This window comes from Rutidosis leptorrhynchoides, chromosome 10, assembly GCF_046630445.1.
Source record: "Rutidosis leptorrhynchoides isolate AG116_Rl617_1_P2 chromosome 10, CSIRO_AGI_Rlap_v1, whole genome shotgun sequence".
NCBI lineage: Eukaryota > Viridiplantae > Streptophyta > Magnoliopsida > Asterales > Asteraceae > Rutidosis > Rutidosis leptorrhynchoides.
In genome coordinates, this window is record NC_092342.1 from 50354340 (window position 1) to 50377133 (window position 22794).

Sequence of the window (22794 nt, forward strand, 5' to 3'; positions counted from 1 at the left end):
GGTTTATTCCATAAACCCAAAACACCAAACCCTAAACCCTAAACCCTAAACCCTAAACTCTAAACCGTTCGTGTTAAAAACTCAATCTAAATCCTAAATCTAAACCCTAAACCCTAAATTTCTAAACCATAATATCTAAACCCTATAAACCCTAATATCTAAACCCCAATAGCTAAAACCTCAAAATACGCTCGAAAAACACGATAATTGTTATATATTACTTCTTCGAGCGTTTTCCCGCCAAAATAAAAACATTTATCACAAAGTGTCTCTACTAAATGTTCATATTTTCATCTCATCTATAATGTTCGTGAACAAAGTTTTTTCATAAAACGAAAAAAAAAAAGTTTTTGCTTCCCCCCGCTTCCCCCCGAATGGTTACTTCCCTCTTGATCCTACCACTATATATATATATATATATATATATATATATATATATATATATATATATATATATATATATATATATATATATATATATATATAGTAGAGGGATCAAATGAGAACTTTTTGTATTTAAGAACTCTGAGAACTCACGCGGCCGAACAAAAAAACCTCACGGACGAACAAAAATTGTTTGATTCGAACAATTTTGGTTTTTCCCTAATTTAACTGTAAAGGGTAATTTCGTCATTTTACACATGTCTAACCTATATATACTTTGATGTTTAAATCGTTAAATACAAAATTAGGGTTCTATTTTTTCCCCCAATTCTACGAATTCATTCTTTACGATTCAATATTAGGGTTCTATCGTTCAAATTGATTTTCGTTTTTACATTCTTTATCGTATTTTAGGTCATTTGATTACATGATTCAAGTTCTATGATCTCAATTTTTTTTAAAAAAATTTGATAGGAAAACAATGTCGATCGGTGATAAAAATGTTCAAGTTGATGACATGATTCATCGTAATGATCAGTTTCATGTCAATGATGATTCTGTTGTTAACGACGACGATGATGATGAACAATCTCATTTTTTTGACGTCAGTGATGAATTTGATCATATCGAGATCTTCGAACATCATGATACTGACGGAGAATGTACGTTTACATGTTTTAATTAAAAATCATTCTTTATTTATTTGAGAAATTTCTACTGTTAGAAGCAATATCTTTTTTCATAACTAGATGCAAGATGATGCATCTATGCATCCTAGTTATGTATGCATCTTTATTTACTGTTTTTTTTTTATACATTAGTGTTCTACATGATGTATTTAGTGTTTTCTACATTTATTGTATATGTGTTCTACATATCTGATGTACATGTGTTTGTTCTAAATTCATTTTTTCGTCTTCTACATATGTGTTCTACATCTCTGATGTACATGTGTCTGTTCTAAGTCATTTAGGCATATAGATTTACATGTATCTGTTCTAAGTCATTGTTATTCTTTACAATTTGTGGTATAAAATCTGTGTTCTACATGTTTGTTTTGTACTTTTTAGAGGTATTAAATCTGTGTTCTACATCTCTGATGTACATGTGTATCTTCTAAGTCATTTAGGCATATAGATTTACATGTATCTGTTCTAAGTCATTGTTATGCTTTACAATTTTTGTGGTATAAAATCTGTGTTCTACATGTGTGTTTTGTACTTTTTAGAGGTATAAAATCTGTGTTCTACATCTATGATGTTTATTTATGTTTTTTTAATACTTTTTCACAGGTGTTTATGTACCCAAAAGTTTCTGTGTTGGTTCTGAGGAAATATCGTCTTCTGGTATAAAATCGTGGACACCTAATGTTGACAAATCTCTTTTACCAGCTATCGGAATGGTTTTTGATTCAATAGATTTAGCATATAATTTCTACAAGGAGTATGCAGTTAATGGTGGTTCTGAGGTAAGGAAGTCTTCATCAAAGAGAGGGTTTGATGATTTGGGTAATAGTCTAGTCAGATATAAGTATTTTCTATGTAGCAAGGATCTAATCAAGAGATTTTGCATAAACCTGAGGATGTTTCAGCTACTGATGATATTTTTGATATGAATGCGGATTGTTTTGGGGAAGTTAATACATTAACGTCTGTTGATGATAATGTAGGTTATAGAGTTAAACAGACGCTGCCTATTCGAGTAGAAAATAACATAAAGAAGAAGAAAAGAAATAGGCCATCACAGAGGACAGGATGTCTTGCTTCTATTGGTATTGTGTTCAATAAATACAATAAATTTGTCATTCAAAAGTTTGTGAAAGCTCATAACCATATATTGGTTCATCCTCATCGCATAAAACATTTAAAATCTCAAAGACGATTAAATAATTCTCAAAAATCATTTTTATTCAAGATGAATCAAGCTGGGATTGGTCCTTGTAGAGGTTATCGAATTTTGGGAAAAGTGAAAGGTGGTGATGAAGATGTTGGATGTTCGAAGGTCGATTGTAAGAATTGGAAAAGAGATGTTATTAAGTATATAGGAGAGGGAGATGGTGAAATGTTTGTTCAACTGTTAGAAAATAAGAAAAAGAGTTTAAACAACTTTTCATTTGAATATTTTACGGTGTTCAATAATGATAAGTGGGAGTTAGCTGGAGCATTTTGGGGTGATCAAGCTTCAAAAGAAAATTACAAAGTTTTTGGAGATGTACTTTCATTTTATTCAACCTTTCGAACGAACAAGTACTGTTTTTATACTTTTTTATCATTATATTGTTCTTTTATTTTTTCACTTATTATATACATTACTAAAATAAATGTAATTGTTATATTTTTGTTGTTTGTTTGTTGCAGATATGATATGAAGTTCATATCATTTACTGGTATTGATAACCATAAGAAGTGTGTTACTTTTGGTGCTGCGTTATTAGCAAAAGAAGATGCGGATTCGTATAAGTGGTTATGTGAAGCTTTTAAAAAAGCATTCCCCGAAGAACCGCAAATAGTATTGACCGATCAAGATCCCTCCATGATAGTTGCTATTGAAGCTGTTTTCAAGAAAGCAAGACACAGACTTTGTATGTGGCATGTAACTGAGAAAATTACAAACAAGGTAACATTATTTTATTTTTCTAATTAATGCATATAAACATATCATATTAAACTCATGATTTACAAATTTTAGTTAATGCATATTTTTGAGTGTGAATTCATAGAATATTTTTATCAGATGCAAGTTAATGCATCTGATATATAATTATTAATTTTTTACCATCTTTATTAATTTTGAATGCAAGAGAACTTTTAGTCTTTTTTTTTTTGTATAATTTAGTAATGTTTAGATAATTTTTTTGTATATATCAGATTGGTCCTGCTGTTTCAAATGTGGGGTTTAAAGATTCTATTTCTCAAATTGTCTGGACTGACAAGTTAGACCCTGATGAGTTTGATAAAAGATGGTTCTCAATTGTGGCTCGTTATAAATTAGAAGATAACAACTGGTTAAATGAAATGTTTAATCTTAGGAGAAAATGGATACCAGCCTATTTTAGATATTGGGATATGTCAGGGTTAATGCGCACTTCTTCCCGTTCTGAGAGTGAAAACCACATGTTTCAATAATTGATGAGCAATAGTTCAACCTTAGTTGAGTTTATCAGTTTTTTCGAAACTGCTATGCAGATTCAACGACAAGTTCAGTCTAAAAACGATCACGATTCACGATACACTATCCCTAAAGTTGTTACTGATTATGAGATTGAACAACATGCTGTGCAATTGTATACTAGAATTTTTTTTGGTGAAGTACAGGGTCAAATCAAAGCTGCATCAAGATATTGTATGAATTATCAAGTTGATCATAAAAATAGTTTTACAGAGTATACTGTAATGGATAGAAGTGTTACAAATAATGGGTTAGCAAATAATCTTGATAAAGCTGGTAATCCTCGGGCTTTTGATGAATACATTCCAGCAATTAGTGTGGTAAAGTATTCAGAAAAATCAAAAGAAGTAACATGTGATTGTAGATTATTTGAAAGAATAGGTTACTTTTGTCGACATATTTTGTATGTGCTGAGGATGACAAATGTTAAAGTAATCCCAAACAAGTATGTTATGAAAAGATGGTGTATTGATGTTATTACTTTAAAAGATCCAAACACATATTTTGATTCTAATCAAGTTGGATCTTCCGAAGAGTTTGGTATCCAAATGAAGGAGAATTATAAAATGGTTGATCATGCGATAGGGCTATATAAGGATGATCCTGAAAAATTGAGTTCACTTAAAGATACAATTAGAGGGTTGAAAGATAAAGCTGTAGAGGAAATGGGAAATGATCATACATTGAGTAAAGATGAATTTATTGAGGGTTTGGTTGGTATACCAAAACCTGATAAAGTGTCAGTTTATTGCCCTAATAATTTGAGAAGTAAAGGTTGTGGCAAAAGAATTACAAATGTTCGAGAAGAAGCTATCAAACAACAAGCTGTCAATCACAGAACTTGCAGTTACTGTAACGAAATTGGGCATAACAGTAGAGGTTGTAAAGTTAGGAAGCAGAAGATTTTGGAAAAAAATTAAAGACCGGGAGAGAATGGAGCAAGAGATGAATGCACATAGATGAATAAATGTAATATACAGTATATTTTTTTTAATTTTTTTTTCGATTGATAAATGTAGAAAAAACTAATTTTTATCATTATAAATTTGTACAGAACAGAAATTGTAAAAAAGAAATAACTAATATACTTCTTTTTTGTTTTGAAAGTTCTAATTTTTTTGCATTATGTATTGATTCTGTTTTGTAAACGATGTCTGTTTGTGACCATTTCCTGTCTCTTTAGTAAACAGGTCAATGATCAAAAGTAAGGTTAAATCCATTAAAAGTTCGGTCAATGCCGGTAAATAATTTAAAATTCAGTAATAATCCGTCATAAGTTAGTCAAATCTTTTCAAAATAGACGTAGGATAGTGTTCCTTTTTTGTATAATTCCCGTCTCTCTTTAATAAACAGGTCAATGGTCAAAAGTTAGGTCAAATCCATGAAAAGTTTGGTCTACGCTGGTCAATAATCGAAAATTCAGTAATAATCCGTCATGAGTCGGTCAAATCTATCAAAATAGATATAGGTTAGTGTTATTATTTGTATAATGTTGAATGATTATAAATTTGTAGAACTTAAACTCGAAAAATTTATTAGTTTCTACATTTATTTTGATCCACAAGTATATTCTACATTTTTGTAGCAGTTGTAGAATTTTAAAAAATTGTTCGAATATAAACAAGTGTTCGAATATAAAAAATTGTTCGAATACATAATGCAGCAGCAGGATAGGTTTTTGATATTTTTATGGAGATTGATATGTTTTTGTGATGGAATTATGGTTGAGGTGTTAAGGATTTGGTATTTGTTTAAATTGTATTTCATGTTTGTAATGCAGGGACTTACAGTATAAATATGCTACAGGTTCAAAAGTTTTGCATTGCTGATCCTAGGAGGCATATTCAAGTTTTTTTGCATTTTTAATCCTTTGTTAGTTAATATAGTTTGACAGACTGACATAGTTAGTCCTTGTATAGTTGGATACCGTTGAACACCACAAAAATCGTTCGTGTTAAAAAAAATCATTTTTAACCCTAACTCTAAACACAAAACACCTTAAATCTAAACCTTAAAACCATAAATATAATCCATAAACTTTTTTTATTATTGAAAATTGATGTAAAACAGCATGTTCTACATATAAAATTGATGTACAACACTCATTGTTATGTAGAACATATAAATGTAGATTTTGCATCTATTTTAAATTGAAGAATGGGTTGTGTAGAACATTGAGAACAGCATGTTCTACATATAAAATTGTAGAAAACGAATGTAGAACATGATATTTTCTGTATGTTGTAATCATTTGTAATCATGCAACTCTTGTACATAATTGTTATTTTAAATAGAATTAAGTATGACAGTAGGTACAACAAAAAACATCATTTCATATAATAGCATATAGATACATATACCATAACCAAAATAGAGTAATAGAGTATACTAATAAGTACATCATACAACGAATTTTAATGTAGAAGAACAGTTTATTGTAGAAGTTGTAGGATCTAAAAAAATGTTCGTATGTAAAAAATTGTTAGAATTTGAAAAATTGTTCGAATATAAAAAATTGTTCGAATATAAAAATTTGTTCGAATATAAAATATTGTTAGAATTTATCCCTTCATGATAGTTATTGTAGAAGTTGTAGGATTTTAAAAAAAGTTCGTACGTAAAAAATTGTTAGAATTTGAAAAATTGTTCGAATATAAAAAAATTGTTCGAATATAAAAAATTGTTCGAATATAAAATTATGGAATGTTATGCTGAGTTTGTTTGTGTCAATTCTATGTGTCTTTTAAGTTTGTATTATTTTTTAAACAACTTATAAGTACTATTGTCATGCATACCCTTCAGTATTTAGGGTTACAGAGTCTAGGATCAGAGGTCAGTGTTAGTTCATCATTGGGTGGGGTCATCTTGGTTTGTGGTATGATGATTGGTGGTTTAGGGTTCCTGCTGCTGCACTTAGAAGGTTACAGATTGAGGAGTTTGACTTTCTCAGGTCAAACTTGTGTTTCTGATAATATTATATGTTGCAGGGGTGATGATTTTTATGGGGTGATGATGATTATAGGGTGGTTTGTTATCATTATAAGTAGTGTAGGGTTTTAAGCTTGAAACAGTTGTGGTATTTTTTAGGGTTTAGAGTGATGGTTGACCAGGTTGGTTGTTTGAATGGTGTACTAAGTTTGTTTTTTGATATGTGATGATATGCATATTGCAGTTTGGTCAAAGGATCATTAAATCTATAAATGTTGACCAGGTTGGACTTTTGTTCAATGTTAAAGAATTTATGGTGCTTCTAAATGATTATTAAGATTTTAAGTGCTCCTTGATGATTAAGTGTATATGTTGTATTGTAAAGCTTGTAGCCCATTTTATTATGCTTACTCCGGTTTTATCTCAACCAAAGTATGGTTTGGTGCATTTCATTATTTTTTGTGTTATGGTATTATGATAGTGCAGAAACAGGATAGGTTTTTGATATTTTTATGGAGATTGATATGTTTTTGTGATGGATTTATGGTTGAGGTGTTAAGGATTTGGTATTTGTTTAAATGGTATTTCATGTTTACAGTTGCAAATGGGGATTTTTATGCTTTTTTTGTACTGCAGGGACTTACAGTGTAAATATGCTACAGGTTCAAAAGTTTTGCATTGCTGATTCTAGGAGGCATATTCAAGTTTTTTGCATTTTCAATCCTTTGTTAGTTAATATAGTTTGGCAGACTGACATAGTTAGTCCTTGTATAGTTGGATACCGTTGAACACCACAAAAATCGTTCGTGTTAAAAAAATCATTCTTAACCCTAACTCTAAACACAAAACACCTTAAAACCCTAAATATAATCCATAAACTTTTTTTATTGAAAATTGATGTAAAACAACATGTTCTACATATAAAATTGATGTAGAACACTCATTTTTATGTAGAACATATAAATGTAGATTTTGCATCTATTTTAAATTGAAGAATGGGTTGTGTAGAACATTGAGAACAACATGTTCTACATATAAAATTGTAGAAAACGAATGTAGAACATGATAATTTCTGTATGACAGTAGGTACAACGAAAAACATAATTTCATATAATAGCATATAGATACATATACCATAACCAAAATAGAGTAATAGAGTATACTAATAAGTACATCATACAACGGATTTTAATGTAGAAGAACAGTTTATTGTAGAAGTTGTAGGATCTAAAAAAATGTTCGTATGTAAAAAATTGTTAGAATTTGAAAAATTGTTCGAATATAAAAAATTGTTCGAATATAAAAATTTGTTCGAATATAAAATATTGTTAGACTTTATCCCATCATGATAGTTATTGTAGAAGTTGTAGGATTTTAAAAAATGTTCGTATGTAAAAAATTGTTAGAATTTGAAAAATTGTTCGAATATAAAAAAATTGTTCGAATATAAAAAAATTTTCGAATATAAAATTATGGAATGTTATGCTACGTTTGTTTGTGTCAATTCTATGTGTCTTTTTAGTTTGTATTATTTTTGAAACAACTTATAAGTACTATTTTCATGCATACCCTTCAGTATTTAGGGTTACAAAGTCTAGGAACACAGGTCAGTGTTAGTTCATCACTGGGTGGGTTATCTTGGTTTGTGGTATGATGATTGGTGGTTTAGGGTTCCTGCTGCTGCACTTAGAAGGTTACAGATTGAGGAATTTGACTTTTTCAGGTCAAACTTGTGTTTCTGATAATATTATATGTTGCAGGGGTGATGATTTTTATGGGGTGATGATGATTATAGGGTGGTTTGTTATCATTATTCTAATGACCCGTCCTAATCCATAAGGACGAATACATTACATTTGGTTACATCGCGAGGTTCTTGACCTCTATATGATACATTTTATAAATATTGCATTCGTTTTTAAAAGACAAACTTTCTTTACATCAAAAGTTAACGGCATGCATACCATTTCATAATAGACAAACTTTCTTTACATCGAAAGTTAACGGCATGCATACCATTTCATAATATATTCAACTATAATTGACCTAATAATAATCTTGATGAACTCAACGACTCGAATGCAACGTCTTTTGAAATATGTCATGAATGACTCCAAGTAATATCTTTAAAATGAGCAAATGCACAGCGGAAGATTTCTTTCATACCTGAGAATAAACATGCTTTAAAGTGTCAACCAAAAGGTTGGTGAGTTCATTAGTTTATCATAAACAATCATTTCTATTATTTTAATAGACCACAAGATTTCATATTTCCAATTCTCATAAATATACGTCCCATGCATAGAGATAAAAATCATTCATATGGATTGAACACCTGGTAACCGACATTAACAAGATGCATATAAGAATATTGAAATGTCCCGTTCTTATTGATTAAAAACGTTCCATATTAATTGATTTCGTTGCGAGGTTTTGACCTCTATATGAGACGTTTTTCAAAGACTGCATTCATTTTTAAAACAAACCATAACCTTTATTTCATAAATAAAGGTTTAAAAGCTTTACGTAGATTATCAAATAATGATAATCTAAAATATCCTGTTTACACACGACCATTACATAATGGTTTACAATACAAATATGTTACATCGAAATCAGTTTCTTGAATGCAGTTTTTACACAATATCATACAAACATGGACTCCAAATCTTGTCCTTATTTTAGTATGCAACAGCGGAAGCTCTTAGTATTCACCTGAGAATAAACATGCTTTAAACGTCAACAAAAATGTTGGTGAGTTATAGGTTTAACCTATATGTATCAAATCGTAACAATAGACCACAAGATTTCATATTTCAATACACATCCCATACATAGAGATAAAAATCATTCATATGGTGAACACCTGGTAACCGACATTAACAAGATGCATATATATAAGAATATCCCCATCATTCCGGGACACCCTTCGGATATGATATAAATTTCGAAGTACTAAAGCATCCGGTACTTTGGATGGGGTTTGTTAGGCCCAATAGATCTATCTTTAGGATTCGCGTCAATTAGGGTGTCTGTTCCCTAATTCTTAGATTACCAGACTTAATAAAAAGGGGCATATTCGATTTCGATAATTCAACCATAGAATGTAGTTTCACGTACTTGTGTCTATTTTGTAAATCATTTATAAAACCTGCATGTATTCTCATCCCAAAAATATTAGATTTTAAAAGTGGGACTATAACTCACTTTCACAGATTTTTACTTCGTCGGGAAGTAAGACTTGGCCACTGGTTGATTCACGAACCTATAACAATATATACATATATATCAAAGTATGTTTTAAATATATTTACAACACTTTTAATATATTTTGATGTTTTAAGTTTATTAAGTCAGCTGTCCTCGTTAGTAACCTACAACTAGTTGTCCACAGTTAGATGTACAGAAATAAATCAATAAATATTATCTTGAATCAATCCACGACCCAGTGTATACGTATCTCAGTATTGATCACAACTCAAACTATATATATTTTGGAATCAACCTCAACCCTGTATAGCTAACTCCAACATTCACATATAGAGTGTCTATGGTTGTTCCGAAATATATATAGATGTGTCGACATGATAGGTCGAAACATTGTATACGTGTCTATGGTATCTCAAGATTACATAATATACAATACAAGTTGATTAAGTTATGGTTGGAATAGATTTGTTACCAATTTTCACGTAGCTAAAATGAGAAAAATTATCCAATCTTGTTTTACCCATAACTTCTTCATTTTAAATCCGTTTTGAGTGAATCAAATTGCTATGGTTTCATATTGAACTCTATTTTATGAATCTAAACAGAAAAAGTATAGGTTTATAGTCGGAAAGATAAGTTACAAGTCGTTTTTGTAAAGGTAGTCATTTCAGTCGAAAGAACGACGTCTAGATGACCATTTTAGAAAACATACTTCCACTTTGAGTTTAACCATAATTTTTGGATATAGTTTCATGTTCATAATAAAAATCATTTTCTCAGAATAACAACTTTTAAATCAAAGTTTATCATAGTTTTTAATTAACTAACCCAAAACAGCCCGCGGTGTTACTACGACGGCGTAAATCCGGTTTTACGGTGTTTTTCGTGTTTCCAGGTTTTAAATAATTAAGTTAGCATATCATATAGATATAGAACATGTGTGTAGTTAATTTTAAAAGTCAATTTAGAAGGATTAACTTTTGTTTGCGAACAAGTTTAGAATTAACTAAACTATGTTCTAGTGATTACGAGTTTAAACCTTCGAATAAGATAGTTTTATATATATGAATCGAATGATGTTATGAACATCATTACTACCTCAAGTTTAGTAGGTAAACCTACTGGAAGTGACAAGAAATGATCTAGCTTCAAAGGATCTTGGATGGCTTGAAATTTCTTGAAGTAGGATCATGACACAAAAACAAGTTCAAGTAAGATTTTTACTCGAATTAAGATAGTTTATAGTTATAGAAATTGATTCAAAGTTTGAATATGAATATTACCTTGAATAAGAAAGATAACCTACTGTATATAACAAAGGTTTCTTGATCTTAGATGATTATTTGGAATGGATTAGAAAGCTTGGAAGTAAATTAGTAAACTTGAAGGGATTTTTGAAGTGTTCTTGAGGTGTTCTTTCTATGATGATTATAGCGTGATTCTTGAAGTGATTTTTGATGAAGATGATGATTAAATACTGGAAAAATACGTTCATAATAGTGTGTGTGTGTGTGTTGAGAGAGAATTAGAAAGAGAATTGGAAGTGAAATGGAGTGAATGATGAGTGGTAATTGGTGAGTGGTGAGTGGGGTTAAAAGGAGTTCTAGTTAGTTGACTAGCTCATGGTAGAAGTTAAAATTGATTAGTCATACATGACATAATCAAGAGTGGAATCCCATGCTAGTTCCTATTGGTATATACTCATAGTAAGTACGTTTTGAAGCTGTGTATAATACGGGTAAGAATACGACTAGAATTCTTGATGAAAGAAAAGAATGGAAAAGTAACTGTAACCATTTTCGTTAAGTATGAGTGTTTTGATATATGTCTTGAAGTCTTCCAAAAGTATTTTAATACATCTAAATACACTACATGTATATACATTTTAACTGAGTCGTTAAGTCATCGTTAGTCGTTACATGTAAGTGTTGTTTTGAAACCTTTAAGTTAACGATCTCAATTAATGTTGTTAACCCATTGTTTATTATATCTAATGAGATGTTAAATTATTATATTATCATGATATTATGATATATTAATATATCTTAATATGATATATATACATTTAAATGTCGTTACAACGATAATCGTTACATATATGTCTCGTTTAGAAATCCTTAAGTTAGTAGTCTTGTTTATATGTATATAACTCATTGTTAATATACTTATGGAGATACTTACTTATCATAATCTCATGTTAACCATATGTATATCCATATATATATATCGTCATGTCGTTTTTACAAGTTTTAACGTTCGTGAATCGCCGGTCAACTTGGGTGGTCAATTGTCTATATGAAACATATTTCAATTAATCAAGTCTTAACAAGTTTGATTGCTTAACATGTTGGAAACATTTAATCATGTAAATATCAATCTCAATTAATATATATAAACATGGAAAAGTTCGGGTCACTACAGTACCTACCCGTTAAATAAATTTCGTCCCGAAATTTTAAGCTGTTGAAGGTGTTGACGAATCTTCTGGAAATAGATGCGGGTATTTCTTCTTCATCTGATCTTCATGCTCCCAGGTGAACTCGGGTCCTCTACGAGCATTCCATCGAACCTTAACAATTGGTATCTTGTTTTGCTTAAGTCTTTTAACCTCACGATCCATTATTTCGACGGGTTCTTCGATGAATTGGAGTTTTTCGTTGATTTGGATTTCATCTAACGGAATAGTGAGATCTTCTTTAGCAAAACATTTCTTCAAATTCGAGACGTGGAAAGTGTTATGTACACCCGCGAGTTGTTGAGGTAACTCAAGTCGGTAAGCTACTGGTCCGACACGATCAATAATCTTGAATGGTCCAATATACCTTGGATTTAATTTCCCTCGTTTACCAAATCGAACAACGCCTTTCCAAGGTGCAACTTTAAGCATGACCATCTCTCCAATTTCAAATTCTATATCTTTTCTTTTAATGTCAGCATAGCTCTTTTGTCGACTTTGGGCGGTTTTCAACCGTTGTTGAATTTGGATGATCTTCTCGGTAGTTTCTTGTATAATCTCTGGACCCGTAATCTGTCTATCCCCCACTTCACTCCAACAAATCGGAGACCTGCACTTTCTACCATAAAGTGCTTCAAACGGCTCCATCTCAATGCTTGAATGGTAGCTGTTGTTGTAGGAAAATTCTGCTAATGGTAGATGTCGATCCCAACTGTTTCCGAAATCAATAACACATGCTCGTAGCATGTCTTCAAGCGTTTGTATCGTCCTTTCACTCTGCCCATCAGTTTGTGGATGATAGGCAGTACTCATGTCTAGACGAGTTCCTAATGCTTGCTGTAATGTCTGCCAGAATCTTGAAATAAATCTGCCATCCCTATCAGAGATAATAGAGATTGGTATTCCATGTCTGGAGACAACTTCCTTCAAATACAGTCGTGCTAACTTCTCCATCTTGTCATCTTCTCTTATTGGCAGGAAATGTACTGATTTGGTGAGACGATCAACTATTACCTAAATAGTATCAAAACCACTTGCAGTCCTTGGCAATTTAGTGATGAAATCCATGGTAATGTTTTCCCATTTCCATTCCGGGATTTCGGGTTGTTGAAGTAGACCTGATGGTTTCTGATGCTCAGCTTTGACCTTAAAACACGTCAAACATTCTCCTACGTATTTAGCAACATCAGCTTTCATACCCGGCCACCAAAAATATTTCCTGAGATCCTTGTACATCTTCCCCGTTCCAGGATGTATTGAGTATCTGGTTTTATGAGCTTCTCTAAGTACCATTTCTCTCATATCTCCAAATTTTGGTACCCAAATCCTTTCAGCCCTATACCGGGTTCCGTCTTCCCGAATATTAAGATGTTTCTCCGATCCTTTCGGTATTTCATCCTTTAAATTTCCCTCTTTTAAAACTCCTTGTTGCGCCTCCTTTATTTGAGTAGTAAGGTTATTATGAATCATTATATTCATAGATTTTACTCGAATGGGTTCTCTGTCCTTCCTGCTCAAGGCATCGGCTACCACATTTGCCTTCCCCGGGTGGTAACGAATCTCAAAGTCGTAATCATTCAATAATTCAATCCACCTACGCTGCCTCATATTCAGTTGTTTCTGATTAAATATGTGTTGAAGACTTTTGTGGTCGGTATATATAATACTTTTGACCCCATATAAGTAGTGCCTCCAAGTCTTTAATGCAAAAACAACCGCGCCTAATTCCAAATCATGCGTTGTATAATTTTTTTCGTGAATCTTCAATTGTCTAGACGCATAAGCAATCACCTTCGTTCGTTGCATTAATACACAACCGAGACCTTGCTTTGATGCATCACAATAAATCACAAAATCATCATTCCCTTCAGGCAATGACAATATAGGTGCCGTAGTTAGCTTTTTCTTCAATAACTGAAACGCTTTCTCTTGTTCATCATTCCATTCAAATTTCTTCCCTTTATGCGTTAATGCAGTCAAGGGTTTTGCTATTCTGGAAAAGTCTTGGATGAACCTTCTATAGTAACCAGCTAGTCCTAAAAACTGGCGTATGTGTTTCGGAGTTTTTGGGGTTTCCCACTTTTCAACAGTTTCTATCTTTGCCGGATCCACCTTAATACCTTCTTTGTTCACTATGTGACCGAGGAATTGAACTTCTTCCAACCAAAATGCACACTTTGAAAACTTAGCGTACAATTATTCCTTCCTCAATACTTCTAACACCTTTCTCAAATGTTCACCGTGTTCTTGGTCATTCTTTGAGTAAATAAGTATGTCATCAATGAAAACAATGACAAACTTGTCAAGGTATGGTCCACACACTCGGTTCATAAGGTCCATGAACACAGCTGGTGCATTAGTTAAACCAAACGGCATGACTATAAACTCGTAATGACCGTAACGTGTTCTGAAAGCAGTCTTTGGAATATCATCTTCTTTCACCCGCATTTGATGATACCCGGAACGTAAGTCAATCTTTGAATAAACAGACGAGCCTTGTAGTTGATCAAATAAGTCGTCAATTCTCGGTAGTGGGTAGCGGTTCTTGATGGTAAGTTTGTTCAACTCTCGGTAGTCGATACACAACCTGAATGTACCATCTTTCTTCTTGACAAACAAAACAGGAGCTCCCCACGGTGATGTACTTGGTCGAATGAAACCACGCTCTAAAAGTTCTTGTAATTGGCTTTGCAGTTCTTTCATCTCGCTGGGTGCGAGTCTGTAAGGAGCACGAGCTATTGGTGCAGCTCCTGGTACAAGATCTATTTGAAATTCAACGGATCGCTGTGGGGGTAATCCCGGTAATTCTTTCGAAAATACATCGGGAAATTCTTTTGCAATGGGAACATCATTGATGCTCTTTTCTTCAGTTTGTACTTTCTCGACGTGTGCTAGAACAGCATAGCAACCTTTTCTTATTAGTTTTTGTGCCTTCAAATTACTAATAATATGTAGCTTCGTGTTGCCCTTTTCTCCGTACACCATTAAGGGTTTTCCTTTTTCTCGTATAATGCGAATTGCATTTTTGTAACAAACGATCTATGCTTTCACTTCTTTCAACCAGTCCATACCGATTATCACATCAAAACTCCCTAACTCTACTGGTATCAAATCAATCTTAAATGTTTCGCTAACCAGTTTAATTTCTTGATTCCGACATATATTATCTGCTGAAATTAATTTACCATTTGCTAATTCGAGTAAAAATTTACTATCCAAAGGCGTCAATGGACAACTTAATTTAGCACAAAAATCTCTACTCATATAGCTTCTATCCGCACCCGAATCAAATAAAACGTAAGCAGATTTATTGTCAATAAGAAACGTACCCGTAACAAGCTCCGGGTCTTCCTGTGCCTCTGCCGCATTAATATTGAAAACTCTTCCGCGGCCTTGTCCATTAGTGTTCTCCTGGTTCGGGCAATTTCTAATAATGTGGCCCGGTTTTCCACATTTATAACAAACTACATTGGCATAACTTTCTCCGACACTACTTGCTCTGCCATTACTCGTTCCGACACCATTTGTTCCTTTCGTTCTATTAACCCCTGGTCCGTAGACCTCACACTTCGCCGCGCTATGACCATTTCTTTTACACTTGTTGCAAAATTTGGTGCAGAACCCCGAGTGATACTTTTCACACCTTTGGCATAGCTGCTTCTGATTATTGTTGTTGTTGTTGCGGTTATTATTGTTGTTGGGATGATTGTTGTAGTTGCTGTTGTTGTTGTTGTTGTTGTTGTTGTTGTTGTTGTTGTTGGGCCGTTTGTTGTAGTTGCGATTGATGTTGCGATTGTTGGGATAATTGTTGCGATTATTGCTGTAATTGCTGTTGTTGTTGTATTGGTGATTCTTATCACCGTTTTCCTCCCACTTTCTTTTGACTTGCTTCACATTGGCCTCTTCAGCAGTCTGTTCTTTAATTCTTTCTTCAATCTGGTTCACTAGTTTGTGAGCCATTCTACATGCCTGTTGTATGGAGGCGGGCTCGTGTGAACTTATATCTTCTTGGATTCTTTCCGGTAATCCTTTCACAAACGCGTCGATCTTCTCTTCCTCATCTTCGAATGCTCCCGGACACAATAGGCACAATTCTGTGAATCGTCTTTCGTACGTGGTAATATCAAATCCTTGGGTTCGTAACCCTCTAAGTTCTGTCTTGAGCTTATTGACCTCGGTTCTGGGACGGTACTTCTCGTTCATCAAGTGCTTGAATGCTGACCACGGTAGTGCGTACGCATCGTCTTGTCCCACTTGCTCTAGATAGGTATTCCACCATGTTAACGCAGAACCTGTGAAGGTATGCGTAGCGTACTTTATTTTGTCCTCTTCAGTACACTTACTTATGGTAAACACCGATTCAACCTTCTCGGTCCACCGTTTCAATCCGATCGGTCCTTCGGTTCCATCAAATTCCAAAGGTTTGCAGGCAGTGAATTCTTTGTAGGTGCATCCTACACGATTTCCTGTACTGCTAGATCCAAGGTTATTGTTGGTATGTAGCGCAGCCTGTACTGCGGCTATGTTTGAAGCTAGAAAAGTACGGAATTCCTATTCATTCATATTCACGGTGTGTCGAGTAGTCGGTGCCATTTCCTTCAAAATAATCAAATGGAACAAGTTAATCATACAGAATATTAAGAGTAGTTAATAGTATTTCGTAGCATAATATGAACTCATTTATAAAAGCTTTTTCTTCATATTAGCGTTTTATAAGTTTAAATTCGGGTAGTACCTACCCGTTAAGTTCATACTTAGTAGCTAATATACAATTCAACTACTACAATTCTATATGAAAAACTGATTATAATAATATTTCGCGTTCAAACTTTTACACAATATTTTACAAACTTACAATACCGCTTATTTTACATATAGCACACAATAAATTTGATACAAGATGGTTGTGAAGATAATTCTAGCTAGTACACAAGTTGTTCAACAAAGGCAATAAAGACACGTAATTCATACGTCCAGAAACAAGTCATGCATTCTGGTTTTACTAGGATTACTTCCCATCCTTGGTCTTGTGGAACATAACCGTTATGGCCGTTGATAAGACAGCGTGTTGTAAAGTCGTCAAAGGGACGAGGGTTATGTAATGTCCAACAGTCCCGTAACAATCTAAAAACCTCATTTCTTACCCCAATTACCGACTCCGTCACTTGTGGGAATGTTTTGTTTAATAGTTGTAGCCCGATGTTCTTGTTCTCACTTTGGTGAGAAGCGAACATTACTAACCCGTAAGCATAACATGCTTCTTTATGTTGCATGTTAGCCGCTTTTTCTAAATCACGAAGTCCTATATTCGGATATACTGAGTCAAAATAATTTCTTAACCCGTTGCGTAAAATAGCATTTGGGTTCCCCGCAATATATGCGTCAAAGTAAACACATCGTAACTTATGGATTTCCCAATGTGATATCCCCCATCTTTCGAACGAAAGCCTTTTATAAACCAAGGCATTCTTAGAACGTTCTTCGAATGTCTTACAAACTGATCTCGCCTTAAATAGTTGTGCCGAAGAATTCTGACCGACTCTAGACAAGATTTCATCAATCATGTCTCCGGGTAAGTCTCTTAAAATATTGGGTTGTCTATCCATTTTGTGTTTTTATACTGTAAAATAGACAAGAGTTAGATTCATAAAAAAAAAATACTTATTAATACAAGCAATTTTTACATATATCATAAAGCATAAGCACACTATATTACATATATTACACCACACGAATACAACTATCTTATTCCGACTCGCTCGTTTCTTCTTCTTCGGTTTTGGTTCGTTTTGCCAAGTTTCTAGGGATATATGATGTTCCCCTAATACTAGCTGTCGTTTTCCACAACGGTTTAGAAAAACCTGGTGGTTTAGAGGTTCCCGGGTCATTGTTACAACTTAAGGACTTCGAGGGTTGACGATACATATAAAGTTCATCGGGGTTGGAATTAGATTTCTCTATTTTTATGCCCTTTCCCTTATTATTTTTTTTTGCTTTTTTAAATTCAGTTGGGGTAATTTCTATAACATCATCGGAATTCTCGTCGGAATCCGATTCATCGGAGAATTGGTAATCCTCCCAATATTTTGCTTCCTTGGCGGAAACATCATTGACCATAATTAACCTTGGTCGGTTGGTTGAGGATTCTCTTTTACTTAACCGTTTTATTATTTCCCCCACCGGTTCTATTTCTTCTTCCGGTTCTGATTCTTCTTCCGGTTCCGATTCTTCTTCCGGTTCCGACTCTTCTTCCGGTTCCTCTTCGGGAACTTGTGAATCAGTCCACGAATCATTCCAATTTACATTTGACTCTTCATTATTATTAGGTGAGTCAATGGGACTTGTTCTAGAGGTAGACATCTATCACATAATATCAAACACGTTAAGAGATTAATATATCACATAATATTCATATGTTAAAAATATATAGTTTCCAACAAAAATGTTAAGCAATCATTTTTAAAGAAAATACGGTCGAAGTCCAGACTCACTAATGCATCCTAGGAAAACTCGATAAGACACACTAATGCAAATTTTCTGGTTCTCTAAGACCAACGCTCGGATACCAACTGAAATGTCCCGTTCTTATTGATTAAAAACGTTCCATATTAATTGATTTCGTTGCGAGGTTTTGACCTCTATATGAGACATTTTTCAAAGACTGCATTCATTTTTAAAACAAACCATAACCTTTATTTCATAAATAAAGGTTTAAAAGCTTTACGTAGATTATCAAATAATGATAATCTAAAATATCCTGTTTACACACTGTAACATCCCAGGTAAACGTTCCCCGTAGCATGATATTGTCCGCTTTGCCCGTAGGCGCACGGATTTTTCTTGGCAACCACACACGACGAGCACTTTCCCAGGAGGTCACCCATCCTAGTAGTGCTCTCGCCTGAGCACGCTTAACTGCAGAGTTCTCATGAGATCTGCTGCGCTTGTGGTCCCAAAACGCGTCATGCTAGGAAAGGTCTCCACACCCTTATAAGGCATGCTTTGTTCCCCTCTCCAACCGATATGGGACGGATGTAACACGGATGTTACAATCCTCCCCCCTAATGGGACACAGCGTCCTCGCTGTGCACGTTTGGTCCGGGGCCTGGCTCTGATACCATCTGTAACATCCCAGGTAAACGTTCCCCGTAGCATGATATTGTCCGCTTTGCCCGTAGGCGCACGGATTTTTCTTGGCAACCACACACGACGAGCACTTTCCCAGGAGGTCACCCATCCTAGTAGTGCTCTCGCCTGAGCATGCTTAACTGCAGAGTTCTCATGAGATCTGCTGCGCTTGTGGTCCCAAAACGCGTCATGCTAGGAAAGGTCTCCACACCCTTATAAGGCATGCTTTGTTCCCCTCTCCAACCGATGTGGGACGGATGTAACAAGGATGTTACACACACGACCATTACATAATGGTTTACAATACAAATATGTTACATCGAAATCAGTTTCTTGAATGCAGTTTTTACACAATATCATACAAACATGGACTCCAAATCTTGTCCTTATTTTAGTATGCAACAGCAGAAGCTCTTAGTATTCACCTGAGAATAAACATGCTTTAAACGTCAACAAAAATGTTGGTGAGTTATAGGTTTAACCTATATGTATCAAATCGTAACAATAGACCACAAGATTTCATATTTCAATACACATCCCATACATAGAGATAAAAATCATTCATATGGTGAACACCTGGTAACCGACATTAACAAGATGCATATATATAAGAATATCCCCATCATTCCGGGACACCCTTCGGATATGATATAAATTTCGAAGTACTAAAGCATCCGGTACTTTAGATGGGGTTTGTTAGGCCCAATAGATCTATCTTTAGGATTCGCGTCAATTAGGGTGTCTGTTCCCTAATTCTTAGATTACCAGACTTAATAAAAAGGGGCATATTCGATTTCGATAATTCAACCATAGAATGTAGTTTCACGTACTTGTGTCTATTTTGTAAATCATTTATAAAACCTGCATGTATTCTCATCCCAAAAATATTAGATTTTAAAAGTGGGACAATAACTCACTTTCACAGATTTTTACTTCGTCGGGAAGTAAGACTTGGCCACTGGTTGATTCACAAACCTATAACAATATATACATATATATCAAAGTATGTTTTAAATATATTTACAACACTTTTAATATATTTTGATGTTTTAAGTTTATTAAGTCAGCTGTCCTCGTTAGTAACCTACAACTAGTTGTCCACAGTTAGATGTACAGAAATAAATCGATAAATATTATCTTGAATCAATCCACGACCCGGTGTATACGTATCTCAGTATTGATCACAACTCAAACTATATATATTTTGGAATCAACCTCAACCCTGTATAGCTAACTCCAACATTCACATATAGAGTGTCTATGGTTGTTCCGAAATATATATAGATGTGTCGACATGATAGGTCGAAACATTGTATACGTGTCTATGGTATCTCAAGATTACATAATATACAATACAAGTTGATTAAGTTATGGTTGGAATAGATTTGTTACCAATTTTCACGTAGCTAAAATGAGAAAAATTATCCAATCTTGTTTTACCCATAACTTCTTCATTTTAAATCCGTTTTGAGTGAATCAAATTGCTATGGTTTCATATTGAACTCTATTTTATGAATATAAACAGAAAAAGTATAGGTTTATAGTCGGAAAGATAAGTTACAAGTCGTTTTTGTAAAGGTAGTCATTTCAGTCGAAAGAACGACGTCTAGATGACCATTTTAGAAAACATATTTCCACTTTGAGTTTAACCATAATTTTTGGATATAGTTTCATGTTCATAATAAAAATCATTTTCTCAGAATAACAACTTTTAAATCAAAGTTTATCATAGTTTTTAATTAACTAACCCAAAACAGCCCGCGGTGTTACTACGACGGCGTAAATCCGGTTTTACGGTGTTTTTCGTGTTTCCAGGTTTTAAATAATTAAGTTAGCATATCATATAGATATAGAACATGTGTGTAGTTAATTTTAAAAGTCAAGTTAGAAGGATTAACTTTTGTTTGCGAACAAGTTTAGAATTAACTAAACTATGTTCTAGTGATTACGAGTTTAAACCTTCGAATAAGATAGTTTTATATATATGAATCGAATGATGTTATGAACATCATTACTACCTCAAGTTTAGTAGGTAAACCTACTGGAAGTGACAAGAAATGATCTAGCTTCAAAGGATCTTGGATGGCTTGAAATTTCTTGAAGTAGGATCATGACACAAAAACAAGTTCAAGTAAGATTTTTACTCGAATTAAGATAGTTTATAGTTATAGAAATTGATTCAAAGTTTGAATATGAATATTACCTTGAATAAGAAAGATAACCTACTGTATATAACAAAGGTTTCATGATCTTAGATGATTATTTGGAATGGATTAGAAAGCTTGGAAGTAAATTAGTAAACTTGAAGGGATTTTTGAAGTGTTCTTGAGGTGTTCTTTCTATGATGATTATAGCGTGATTCTTGAAGTGATTTTTGATGAAGATGATGATTAACTACTGGAAAAATACGTTCATAATAGTGTGTGTGTGTGTTGAGAGAGAATTAGAAAGAGAATTGGAAGTGAAATGGAGTGAATGATGAGTGGTAATTGGTGAGTGGTGAGTGGGGTTAAAAGGAGTTCTAGTTAGTTGACTAGCTCATGGTAGAAGTTAAAATTGATTAGTCATACATGACATAATCAAGAGTGGAATCCCATGCTAGTTCCTATTGGTATATACTCATAGTAAGTACGTTTTGAAGCTGTGTATAATACGGGTAAGAATACGACTAGAATTCTTGATGAAAGAAAAGAATGGAAAAGTAACTGTAACCATTTTCGTTAAGTATGAGTGTTTTGATATATGTCTTGAAGTCTTCCAAAAGTATTTTAATACATCTAAATACACTACATGTATATACATTTTAACTGAGTCGTTAAGTCATCGTTAGTCGTTACATGTAAGTGTTGTTTTGAAACCTTTAAGTTAACGATCTCAATTAATGTTGTTAACCCATTGTTTATTATATCTAATGAGATGTTAAATTATTATATTATCATGATATTATGATATATTAATATATCTTAATATGATATATATACATTTAAATGTCGTTACAACGATAATCGTTACATATATGTCTCGTTTCGAAATCCTTAAGTTAGTAGTCTTGTTTATATGTATATAACTCATTGTTAATATACTTATGGAGATACTTACTTATCATAATCTCATGTTAACCATATGTATATCCATATATATATCGTCATGTCGTTTTTACAAGTTTTAACGTTCGTGAATCGCCGGTCAACTTGGGTGGTCAATTGTCTATATGAAACATATTTCAATTAATCAAGTCTTAACAAGTTTGATTGCTTAATATGTTGGAAACATTTAATCATGTAAATTTCAATCTCAATTAATATATATAAACATGGAAAAGTTCGGGTCACTACAAATATCCCCTATCATTCCGGGAAATCCTTCGGACATGATAAAACAACATCGAAGTACTAAAACATCCGGTACTTTGGATGGGGTTCGTTAGGCCCAATAGATCTATCTTTAGGATTCGCGTCAATTAGTAGACTGGTTTACTAATTCTTAGGTTACCAAGTAAAATGGGCATATTTGACTTCGAT

At 33.4% G+C, this 22794-nt stretch overlaps 2 protein-coding genes across 2 annotated transcripts; both read left to right on the plus strand.

The window, feature by feature from the left end:
* The first annotated feature begins 865 nt into the window (after window positions 1-865).
* On the plus strand, window positions 866-3509 carry LOC139870263 (protein FAR1-RELATED SEQUENCE 5-like). The gene is made up of 5 exons (XM_071858097.1): window positions 866-1046; window positions 1677-1852; window positions 1930-2630; window positions 2742-3000; window positions 3252-3509. Exons 1-5 carry the CDS (start codon window positions 866-868, stop codon window positions 3507-3509), a joined length of 1575 nt encoding a protein of 524 aa, XP_071714198.1.
* A 3-nt stretch (window positions 3510-3512) lies between these two features.
* On the plus strand, window positions 3513-4472 carry LOC139870264 (protein FAR1-RELATED SEQUENCE 3-like). Its single transcript, XM_071858098.1, has one exon. It carries the CDS (start codon window positions 3513-3515, stop codon window positions 4470-4472), a length of 960 nt encoding a protein of 319 aa, XP_071714199.1.
* Window positions 4473-22794: the final 18322 nt, after the last annotated feature.

Bases quoted from the DNA above. Each gene is read 5' to 3' on its own strand.
- LOC139870264 (XM_071858098.1), top strand. From the start codon at position 3,513: ATGAGCAATAGTTCAACCTTAGTTGAGTTTATCAGTTTTTTCGAAACT.
- LOC139870263 (XM_071858097.1), top strand. From the start codon at position 866: ATGTCGATCGGTGATAAAAATGTTCAAGTTGATGACATGATTCATCGT. The intron at 1,853-1,929 runs GTAAGGAAGTCT...TTTTCTATGTAG, and splicing joins CAGTTAATGGTGGTTCTGAG to CAAGGATCTAATCAAGAGAT. The intron at 2,631-2,741 runs GTACTGTTTTTA...TGTTTGTTGCAG, and splicing joins TCAACCTTTCGAACGAACAA to ATATGATATGAAGTTCATAT.